General features: G+C 39.0%; 1 protein-coding gene across 2 annotated transcripts in view; it reads right to left on the bottom strand.

Moving 5' to 3' along the window:
* The window catches only part of MAP2K5 (mitogen-activated protein kinase kinase 5), a 267148-nt gene that overhangs the window by 69708 nt on the left and 184982 nt on the right, over positions 1–12458 (bottom strand). The window contains exon 17 of one of the 2 annotated variants that reach the window (XM_082838889.1): positions 10341–10370. The exons of the other annotated variant lie outside the window; for it this stretch is intronic. Within the exon in view, the coding sequence (XP_082695015.1) occupies positions 10341–10370 (30 nt within the window). The remainder of the gene's footprint in view (positions 1–10340; positions 10371–12458) is intronic. 2 annotated transcript variants of the gene reach the window in all.

The following is a 12458-nucleotide window of genomic DNA, read 5'->3' as shown; positions in this document are numbered from 1 at the left end:
TGTAAATTCAAAATAGGTTTAAAGAGAAGAAGTCATGGATCTAGAATGAACTGAAGAAAGTCTGACTTCTGTTTCAGTTTCAGTTCACACCTCTCATATTTTGATATAAGTAAAATAAGGTTTCAATAAACTCTAAGGGAGGACATGGGGAGATGGTGTTGAGTAAGGTGGCTGAAGGTGTAGAAAAGAGGAGGAAACTGTTCGTACAAGATGAAAGGAGACCACACAAGTATCTAGTCCAGCATTTTTCAGTCTTTGTTTACCAAATAACTCTTAGTTCATACAAGATATTACTTAGACACATTTTGAAAATTAACAGATAATGTGTTCGTGTGTGCATGCACGTGTGTATGTGCCAGAGAGTGGATGCCCACCTTCTGTATTTGGCACGTGACTGACCTAGGCCACCTCCATCAGTTTCCAGATGAGAAAACTGAGGTCTGAAAAGAAATAAGGTCAAAAAACTAATAGGAACAGCCAGGACCAGAACTCAGGTTAACTCTGTGTGTGTGGCTGGGTGGAAACCATATACTGATAATGATTCAATTTGTCACTTGCTGGGTGTGTCACTTGTTGTACCCCAGTTGCCTCTGCCCTGAGTCACTGAGCATTTCCAGCTGCCTGGCTACCAAGGAGGCATAGGGCTGACCAAAGAGCAGGGGCTGGAGGGAGGCCTTTAGCCGCGAACATTCTTTTGTTTACTGTATTTTATCAAACTAGAGCTAGGACTGGGGTCGAGGTCTCCTCATGCCCAGAATGGTGCTCTCTGAAACCTGTTCCTGAACACAAAACAAGACAAGCTCCATCAGCCTCTTTGGTCTTTCTTTCCCCAGACTTCCTTACCTTCCCCCCATGGTGTCACCAACTATAGACCTTGACAGTGTACAGCACAACAGAGTCTACACCTGGTTCTAATTGCTTTCCTCAGTTTCCCACAATTCTTTGGGGACGACACCTTGGCTCTGAGCGTAAACAGACGACTGCCTCCTTTCTTAGCTCCTAGCAGTCCCTGGCACCCTCTTTCCACCTGGTGTGTCCTGGGCAATCTCCAGTTTTAAATCGAATCAGCTCTTTGCTCCTTTTAGGCAACTCACGGATTTTTCAATGAACTTAGCTTGTCTGTTTTATTGGCACTAAAGAAGGTTGGGTTCTTAGCATCATTAACATTTTAGTTGAGGAAGAATTCCCAGACTCCCCAGGCATTAATCCAGAACGGTTAAATATCTAAAAAGTAATCTGTACTCAAACAAAGCTTGGCCAGGTCTGCCCCCTTTTTAACTTGGATGCCAATGAGCCCCTAGCCCCACATCTACCCAAGTTTTCTATACTGAATAGTGATAAATAAAACACTGGAGTACAATAAAGTTGATGTCTTTGTCTGTTGTTGCTGCTGCTACTACTGCTGTTGAAGACCACTTCCCCCCAGGCATCCACATCCATCAGCAATTACCTGGCAGGCACGAAGCATCCTACAACAGTGATTTCCATCTCTGTAGACACACCAGTTGGAGGCAGTACTTGAGTGGATGGGTGTGTGGAATAAGGATAGCTATTTGGGCTCAAAGCCTCTGGGTGCCTTCTCTCACTTTCTCCCCCTGCCCCATCCCTCTAGAGTGGGAGACAGTCTGATCCTGTTGCCACATATCTGGTAATCATCAGTGAGTCATTTAATGGCTATGGACCCCCCTTTCCTCCTCTGTAAAATGAATGAGTTGGACTAGACCATTGTAAGATCTCCTCACATCCTAAAATTCTATGATTCCATGAGGTAGTACCAATGAAACCAAAGGGGGAAAAATGGAAGGCCTTCCAGACCACAAAGATTAAGAAGAAAAGAAGATGGCGAAGTAACCCCTAAAAGCCAGGCTGGGCACCAAGTTCATTACTTCAAACGTCAATTCTATTTCTGGGCTAAACTGATTATTTAAAAATTGTAAAAGAATCATGGTCCCCAGTTACTGAATTAAAAATGATTAGATTCTGCATATAATTCTATATATTAATGATGGTGATTGTGAATGATAAATTATAACACAAAAAAGAAAGACTGTAAAGGAGGGCTCTTATGGGATCAGAAAAGTAATTCATTTTAGTCCTAACTGGAGTGAGACATGGTCATATATTTTCAGAGTTACATAGGTAAATCCCTAAAGTACTTTCTGGAAATATAAATAATACTAATATTACCTTGCTCTTATTTACCACCTTATTTTTTTCAAAGTGGTCTCTTAGGTATTAGCTCATTTGATCGTGACGACCAATCCTCCAGCAGTCTAGAAAATGTTCTACGATATGCCAAGTTAAATTCATAAAGGGTGGCAGGGAACCCCTCAGAGGCATGTGCCAACTGACCTTAGGGTAGAAATCTTACAATGCAGTGATTTGCAACCTCAGACTGGCTCTCAGTCATCTCAAAGGGATTCATGAAATGCTCAAGCTTAATTTCATTATCTGGTCTCGGCTACATGTGCCATCTCCATCCTGATACAGCACTTCTCTCCTCTACCATTCTACCAACATTTTCTTACTTCCCTCCCAGTGTTGCTTTAAAAGTCATCTAAGGACATTCCCAAACTATTAGGGAGATGAATGTCACAGTAGCAGTAGTAACCTATTGAGTTGAAGTACTTACTGCAAGGACACCAAATACAACATGCTGCTTTAGACCTTTATCTTTTATAAGATGACTCTCCTCTTGACTAGAATACCTGGAAAGTTCTTTTCCATCCTTCTAGCCTTAGAGCTCAGCTCAAGCATCATCTACCCTGTGAAACCATAGTTTCCTAAAGTGAGCTGACCTCTTACTCTTGAGGCCAGAGCATAGTACCTCCTGTAGGGCTCCTTTTATATCAACTGTCATTTACGTTTTTCTTCCCACTGCATTGGACTCTTTGACAGCAGGGACCACATCTGTTCCATTTCCGTACTCCCAGTGCTTAGCACAGTGCCAGGACAGAGTAGATGCTCAATGACAAATACATGTTCAATTAAACTGAGATGTATGTCATAAAATAGTTTAGAAGGTGCTATAAAACCAAACCAACATTGGGTTAGTGCTTTTTAAAAAAATAGAGACAATCACTAACCTAGCTGGCTAACTACATATGCCTCAACTGAGGTATTAACAAGTAATTTATCTTTAATGGAAAGTTTCACATTTCTAAGCTACACACACTTGGAGGATAATTCCTCTTCCATTTCTGCTCCATTTTAAAGATATAGTGGGAACCCACCTCCTGTCTTCAGCATAGACTAAGCAAATAAAATTATGAGACCTCTTGATAAGTATGAAATAGACATTGGGAGAAAAAGTTGACACAGGCAATTAAAAAATTTCTGGGAAGAAGCAAATGTGTATCAGTGAACACCTTCATATCACCTAAATTTCACTTCTGCATTTTATGGAACATAAAATCTGATTTTATGGCTTGAAATATCAGTATATTTTAACTGTCTATATCCTCAATAGTGAGGATGAAAATAAACAATGAATTAAAACATGTAGGCTAGAAATGTTTGGAAAAATAAAACTGCACACATATCACTCTTTTGGGCTCTTGCCAATTAAAGGTTAGAACCTGAAGTTGGGGTAATAACCCACTGCTGTTTTTTTCTTTGACCAGAGATCTCACACAAAATCTGGATACTTACAGTTTACTAAAATCCTTGATGTTCAAATTTCAAAAAGTTCAGGCAACAAAGGATAGATTCCAAACACCTCTTTTCAAAGAAGGCAAACTTTTTAGGTTTAATTTTGCAATACTAGGTTGGTCTAGGCATAATTAGTACATTAATACATAAATAAGACAGTGATATCTATAGTGTGAATTTAACACTGAATATAAAACCATATTAAATTGTCAAAATTAGGATTAATAATAATATACTCAAAGGATTTTAAAACATGAATAAAATTAGGTGTAAAAACTCTAGTACTTTGGGGCTTCCCTGGTGGCGCAGTGGTTGAGAGTCCGCCTGCCGAGGCAGGGGACGCAGGTTCGTGCCCCGGTCTGGGAAGATCCCACATGCCGCGTAGCAGCTGGGCCCGTGAGCCATGGCCGCTGAGCTTGTGCGGCCGGAGCCTGTGCTCCACAACGGGAGAGGCCACAGCAGTGAGAGGCCCGCGTACCGCAAAAAACCACCACCACCACCACCAAAAAAACTCTAGTATTTTGACATTAACTTTTGAAAAATGTTTAATATTTTAAAATAGTTTTAAGAACATATGCTTTCTTCTTTATTACAAGACAAATACTCTATCCAGAGCACAATTTATTACTACAAAATAAACGTATGTTTAAAAGACAGTCTGTCAATTGAAAAAAAAAAAAAAAACCTCACACACATTAAAATAGCAGGTTTCCAGGCCAAGTTAAACAAAATATTTTCTACTTGACAAGCTGCTTACATTTAAATGAAAACAGGGCAATTGTGGTCAATAATATGGATTGCATATAATAAAAAGGACCTTAGATCATGTTAATACAAGGATCAGAAAGCAGTAACTTAAATTAAAACCACCCAATTATTTAGCAAACTTTCAGATACAGCAAATAAATTAATCTGTTTTAAATGAAAGTGCTCAGATAAGTAGCTTTTTGACCTATGAGTAAGTCTCACTAGCAGCAATCACAGCAAAGCAAGTATCTGCTGAAGCAAGGCAAAGCTCCCAAATCAAACAAATGGTATCAGTAATCAAAAAGCATTTGCAAAACATATTTCCTTGGTTAGTAGCAGGGGGTTCTGAGCAAATGCCGCCTACAGCTTCCTTCATACTTTGATATACAGTGTACGGGGGGGTGAACACATGTTTCGCTTACCCATGAACAAATGGGGGTATTTTGCTTTTTAACAACAGGATATTTTCATTTCTGTACTGTCTTGTGAAAAAGGCCAGTCATTATACTATTAAGAATACATGTCTTTCACTTAAAATCCTCTATTATCCACTTATGTTTAACTTGTATTGGGATTTAAGAATGCGTCTTTATTGAGACAAGTAATATGTCATCATTTTGTTCAGCTAACAGGCCTGACAGACCCTGTCTCCTTGAGTTAAGCACAGCAGATCTCTATTTCGTACATTGGTGGCAAAAGGTGGCAGAATAAATGAGAAATGCCAATTGCTAGTAAAGATTTTTAATCCCAAAGATGCAGACTTTCCTTTTGCCTTGGCCTTAATTATTCTATTTGGCCAGATGATGGTATGCTTTTTCAATAAAAGTCATCTCTATATATTGCAATAATTTATTTGGATGCCATTGTTATGTATTTTAACAAATAACATCACTATTCACTATATCTCATATTTTTGATCCTTTTTACTACTTATCACCTTCTTTATTTGAAACAGATTTTTAACAGATAATCTTGATCATTACAACAATATCTTGCTTGCATTTTATTCAAATAATTCTTAAAAACAGCTTAAAAAGCCGTTTGGAATAACATCAAGCTTGCCATCAATCAAACGAAAAAATTCCGCTGGCGGTTGTATAAACATCAGATCAAGTCTGATGTCTTCAAGGATTTCAGAGTGAACCATAAAAAACTCCATTAACTTCTGACAAAGAATGCAAATTAATCACAACATGGGGTGAAATGAAATTAAAGGCTCTTTTCTAATCAATGACAAGGCAGGATGAAATATTTGTTACTCTCTCTGCACTCAGACTGCCTAGGATGTTTGCACTTCCCTCGCAAAGCCCCAAATGTAAGGTGTGAGTACAGATTCACCCAGTTGCTGTTTAGCCCTCCCCGCCTCCCCCCACCCCCGCCCCCCAGAGCTATCTGCTTACAAGTCGTGGAGATTCACAGAACACACTAATCATCTGAATCTCAGGTGCATCCAATTTGTTATTCACACTCTCCCATGCCAGTGAAAAGCCTGGTGCAGACAGATGCACCAGGAACCCTAAATGACAGTTTTGGCCTCCGGAAGTACAATCACTACAGCAAAATCTAGTACAGCCTCCAGGTGAAATGTCTGGAGCTCCATATGGAGCAGGGAAAATTAACAACAAGATGAAAATCACTGCAGCAGCAGGGAGTCGGAATTTTTGAAAAAAAAAAATGAAATTTAAAGATGAAGAAAGAGAAGTAATAAATTAATGGGGTGTGAAAACATTCAAAGCTTTACAATACCAGGGGCACTATTTGCTCAGATTTTTTTCCTTTTTTTAACTTCAGGTCATTTTGATGTAACTTATTAACCAAGATCAGGAAATGCAGCCAAAAGAAGAGCATTTTTACACATGCAAAAGTACCTTAAATACATTTGTATCTATATTATCTTCACTTTCCTGTGGCATCTTGCTTACCAATTTCCAAACGCCAGAGCTGGCACATCCCCTGAGAAGTCTCCGTAATGGATTTACTATCATCCTAATGCAGGGTACTGTTGTAAAGTTTGAATGAAGGATGACAGTCTTTAGCAGGCAATCTTTTTCATTTCTCCTAAATTATGGTGTCGTTAAACAAACCGTTGCCCACCATCACGTTTTTTAAGCCAACTGGATTTGGATCTATATGATTAACTATACACAGCTCTAGTCCTTGTCCAGACTTGCACATTTTTCCCGATGACTATTAAAGCTAAATTGTTCAAGAAATTGAGATACTATCTGTTTACCAGATGTTTAAAAACACAAGTTTTCATTATGCTATTGCGGAATATCCTTCACAGGCACGCAGAGTTTAATGGCACTGGGGTCAGTGAGAGCTCTTGGGTCCCTCCAGATCCATCACTCTGCTAAACACATGGTAAGAAAAGCAAAAGGGCTCTAGGGAATGGTCTTGTCATCATCTTCCATGGCACAACCCTTCTCATCTACACAGGAGGCCTCCTGAGGGCAGAGAAGGAGAGCCAGGAGAAGGGCTTGGTGGGGCTGAGCGGGAAGGAGGGCAGTGGTTTGAACAGCAAACCAAAATCAGAGTTCACAGAGCCAGTCATTTGGTTTAGTCGCCTGCAAGCCCTAGATCTAACTGTACCCATTCATCCCGAAGGCAAGGCGCCTCATCTCTCTGAGACTCAGTCTGCTCACCTGGAGGCTGGAAATAACAGTCCCGAGTCAGATAACAGCAAGTGCTTTGGAGCTGGATGTCGGAAAGGTGCTAGGTGAATCTGACATCGTTGTTCCTCCTATTATAAGCTGTAGTAATAAGACTGTGTATCTATAATGGCTCCTAACCTTTCTTTCCATAGAGCCCTAAACTGCATGCCAGTGAGGCTACGCAACTTTAAGGCCTAAAGGAAACTAAAATAGACAGTGTTTTCAAATAACAGATAAAAACCCAACCCCCCAAACAATGAAGTTCATGGAGAATGATTATCTCAACAAAAATCCAGTCCTTTAACCTTTATGTTGGTCCCCGGCTACTGACTCTCCCTGCTATCTTCCCAACACCCCTCCCTCATCTGCATCCCCACCAGATACACACTGTGTCACCGGCAGGAAGAGACGCTGCTAACAACGCTGTCAGCAGCACTGACGCTGGGCTGGGGGAAGGACGAGTCTGTATGCTGGCCTTGCCTCCCCTCTTTCCCTTCTGCTCATTTTACACTCTGCTCCAGCTGCAGCTGGCAGGTTGCAAGCACAGCCTCTTGCAACCTTTGGTTGAGGATTAGAAATTCATATCCATAATCTTATTTGATCTGCATACTTCTAATCAGATAGGGAAGGCAGGTATCAGGATGCTCATTATAGAGATGAGGAAACAGGCCAAAGCAAGAATTAAGGCCTGCAGTGACCCCAGCTTGTTAGAGCTGGGTTCTAATCCTATTCTTCTAGCTCCTGGTCTAGAGTTCTTTCAAACAGGCCAGTCTCCTCAGCTTGCCATTAGTGAAGGCAGCTGAGATCTGGTTCCCTGATTTGACTCTGAGTACCCAGCCCTGGGTACATAAGGGATGCAAAACTGTGAGATCTTAAGGATATATGAAAATCTTTCATGTGTTCAAGGGCCAGACCAGTGGGTAATAATTAAGATGAGGCAGTCCTCAGCCCGGTAAATAAAGCTTTGACTCTATGGTTGCTTTGTAAACTAGTGAGTTACCTATCACTGGAGGTGTTCAACTTTGCTTTTCAGAGATATTGCAGAGAGGTTTGATTCGATGTTGTCTGAGATCACTTTCCACTCCTGAGAGTGTGTGATTCACTCCTGCCTATTCCACTTGGGATTCAATGGCCCCAAACCACCTACAGTACAACAATGAGCAAATCAACCATCCTGTTTGTCCAATTTATGAGGGGAGGCTATCACACAGAGTGGTTAGGGGTTCAAATGAGATAATACGGGCCAAAGAGAAGGTATTATTTCATAATCCAGTCCCTGCGATACTATAAAAATAAACATTTTCCTTCGTGTGCTTTATTTGAAGGCAAAAGGGTAGAAAAGGAATCTATAAAGTAACCTTTCCCAATCTTCAGTCTATAGTACAAACCCTGTAAAATAAATGCCAACTCCATCAAAAGTCATTAATGATTCCAGCAACGAAGTGCACAAACTTCTGTTGAAAGACCTGGGAAACAGGCCTGATGGCATCAAAGCTGCTTCTATTATTTGAAATGAAAGTCCCAATTTGGTGACAATATTCTATCACGATTCAAGGAATACAGTTTTCCCCTCACTCTGGCATAACAGTGATTGCTACCTAGGGAGTTCAACACATTAGAATTTTCCAACTTCCACTCGACTGATCAAGTAAACATATACTTAAACATTCCAGAAAACAATACTGCAAAGGTAGACAGCCTCTTTCTAAATTCGACCAGAGCCTTCAAAAGCTTCATTTGTCAAATGCAGTCCTTTCTTAGAGTTATCACTTATCAAATCTCGCTGATTAAATACTCTAGGCATTAGGAATCTCAAGAATACAGCTACACTCCCAATCTTTGGTATTTTTTTTTCTTAGATGGCTTATACAAGTTTTCTATTAAGACTTGTTTGAGAGAGAAGTTATATAGTACCTCTTCTCTTCATTTACAAAATTTGAGGGGATTGCGTACACTGGCCAAACAGTGAATTGTTTAAAAATTACTGACAGAATAAGAGGCTTACCAAGATAAATATTCTAATGAGCTATAAATCCTGAAAATGTGATTTTAATTTGATGGGCTACCTAGAGCTAAGCAGCAAGGCTGTACACAGTAAAATCTCACTAAATGCGAGCATGCATGCCAAGTGGTTACACTTAGGATCTTCTCTTTAAGGAAAAGATTATGTTTAAACAAAGAATCCTACAAATTTGAAAAGTGAGACTGACACTCTTGAACCTAACAACTTGGATGGTTTCTCCTCCACTTATCTGATGGCTTTAACTGTAAAAGAAAAAGGATACAAAAGAGACATTTCAGCGTGTGAAGCGGCTTTAAATGTCCACATGGGTACCAGGACAATTTGCTTAAAACTGCTTATAAAGATGGTAGAGAGAATGAGTCCCATCCTATTATTCAATAACCATGTTTGTGATGCATCTGCATAATCGAACCATGCATAAATTAGTATGTGTAATACAACACTTATTTGCATAATAATAGCAAGTTAATAGATGCTTAAAGAGCAGAGACCAACACCACCTTTAAATCAGACATGCCTCCGGGCACTTTGGCCTGTACAGACCAAGATGCCAGAAAAACAGGGAGCATCACCCAACAGTCAAACCATTCATTTTTCATCCCTCTAGACATTTCACTTATTTCCCCACGCACACTGGGGAATCATTTTCAAACCACAAAATAGCTTTATATTTTAAGTGCTAGCACCCTTCTATAATAAAAATCTTAAAGAAATTACTATAGAGATTATTATCAGCAATGGTAACATAATGGACATTTTATTTTCCTAGAAATGTAAATAGGAAGGGCAAATTTTTTAAAAAGAAAATGTTCGACATCACAGCCACATAAAATTGGGGGCCCATCTATTTGCTTAGCAAAAATAATGACTTAGATTAGATATTTTCACCCTTCACCTCAATCCTTTAATTCAAATACCTAATTGAATCCAAAAACGCAAATAGTGTATCAAGAAAAGGCTGTGCCCCTTTTCCAACCTCAGTAAGAGCACATGCTGCTGGGCTGGGATGAGGAAAAACGTTACCAGTGCCACACAAAGGAAGAGCACAATGATGGCTTTCAACCTTTAACAAAGAGGAAAAAAATCTGGAGTATAAAAAAATCAAAAATCAATAGAGACTCCTAAATGACTCCTTTAAGATATCACTTTTCAATTTAACAGGACAGATTTATTTGTATGTGGCTCGAATGTTCACAATTGCTCCCTGCACTTCATACATAGGAATGAATGTCACAGTGGAAAACGGCAGTAATGAACAATCTTACCTGAGGATATGGAAACCTCCCAAGAGCAAGCTGAGAAAGGAAATAATATTTGTCTAGTTATAGATTTGCATGCAGGGCAGATCTTAAGACAGACAAGCACTAAATTTCAGAATTACATCCAGCAAATATAAAAAGCTCACAACCTTAAATGCACAAACTAAATTATTGCTGTAATTACACTGAAAGCTATATATAGAATGAACATTTACATTGGACAATGTTGTATCCCTGATAAAATATTCTATTTTTAACAACTAAACACTACCCTTACATAGTTTCTCTTAGGAATATTGTCAGCTGTACCGGCATTATTCACATTTACAAGTGTACGACAGTTTCTTCTAATCAGAGACGTAAAACCATAGGATACTGTTGGCTTTTCCTCTTGTAAAAATGGAAACACTTAATTGCTCCTAGTCCACAGCTCTGTAGAATTTTCAGTTATAAGTATTATAGGAAGAGCTGTAGGAAATGGGGAGTGGGCCATGTGAAATAGAAAATTTTGCCATTATTTTCATTTATTTGTTAGTTTTTTTCATCCATTCATATTTAGAAGAAAAGAGCTACTACTAGTGGGAAAGTGGCAGTTCAAGACTATGAAGTCGGAACTATAGGTCTGAAATTGGGTAACTGAATCCTTACAGCTTCCAATTTTATTTAATTAGTAAACTGCTATGTGTTTCTAGGCCACTCACTTAATTTTGGTCTTTGAATTCTCACCTGTGAAAACAAAATGATTCAACCAGGAATAGGATTGATATGAAGCGATAAGATCAAATTTACCAAACATACCATAATTTATTTAAAGAGAACTGTGGCTAAATTTTGCAACTTCATAATGTGGCCCATCGTCAGGTCTGAAATCCTTTATAGGTATTTGTAAATATTTTCAAAGTAGAATCACTACATCAGGGAACTTTGAAGCTAGAATGGATCCAAGGAAACATCAATCTGTTTTACAGATTAGAACCCCAGAGTCCCATTGAAGATGTTTCCACACAGTTAATCAGTAGAAGCCTGGGGACTGACCCCAAGACTTGCAACGTAATCCAGGGTTCTTTCCAGCATATTACATTGCTTTTCTAGATCTTGAGAAGTTGTGCACTTATCTCAAAGACACTGACACTGCTCAAACATTTCTGAACTCCTCTTTTGGAACTGTGTTTAGAATCATTTCAAGTCACAGAAGAACAACTACTTCATTTTATTAGAACTGCATCTTATCTTGAGCTTAAAATCATACCCCTCTGTTTTTTGATCATGTAAATTATTTGTTGACTAAGGTCTGAACGGCCTAAGGGTATTACCAAAACCCAAATTCAAAGAAAAAATATTTTGTTCCTTAATAAGGATAGACATGAAGATGCTGAGGTTAATTTTTAAAGTTCTAAAACCAGTTTGAGCAACAGCAATGTAATAGGAATAAACCATATGACCATGTAAGGTGACTACTTGGAAAGGGCCAACACTCATTTGGATGTGTGTGTGTTTGTGTGTATATATATGTGTGCGTGTACATATATATATATATATATATATATATATATATATATATATATGAATACGTGGTAAGATTTGTTACCTTGTACTCATTTCTTGTGTACTCAGAATTCTCAGATTTTCAAGACATAAAGTTATACTATCATTGTTTCATTTGGTGGATGTCATTAATCTGTTCAACTATAGAGTGAAGGAAAGAGAGTATGGATGTTAATCAAACTCCCTTTCACAGTTTTGTGTGATTATGTCTGTTGTCTATATGCTGCTATTAGTTAGGAAGGGGAGGGACTCAGCTCTCCACTGCCTCCACTCCACCCTCACCCAAAATAGGCTATTGATTTGACTTACATTCTGTAAACACAGTGTGTTTCTGGCCAGTGAGAATGTGCACATTGATTCAGAAAGAGCCACTATGGTCTTTTGTGGCAGTAATGGGTGGGCTAGGCATTTGCACCATTCTGTACTGAACTGACAGGCAGTGACAGCTCACCAAAAGCTGTCACCTATCATCACACCCATCTGCAGAGTATGAGTTTTACACATTCTTTCATTTGGAAAAAGTAGCAAGAGGAGGGTCTCTCGTCTGAAAAAGCTGACAGCTTAATAACTACTAGAAAA

This window comes from Leucopleurus acutus (assembly GCF_964270905.1).
Source record: "Leucopleurus acutus genome assembly, chromosome: 1".
In the NCBI taxonomy this organism is placed as follows: Eukaryota; Metazoa; Chordata; class Mammalia; order Artiodactyla; family Delphinidae; genus Leucopleurus; species Leucopleurus acutus.
The sequence above is the reverse complement of the archived record's forward strand: the minus strand, read 5'-3'. Positions and strand labels throughout refer to the sequence as shown.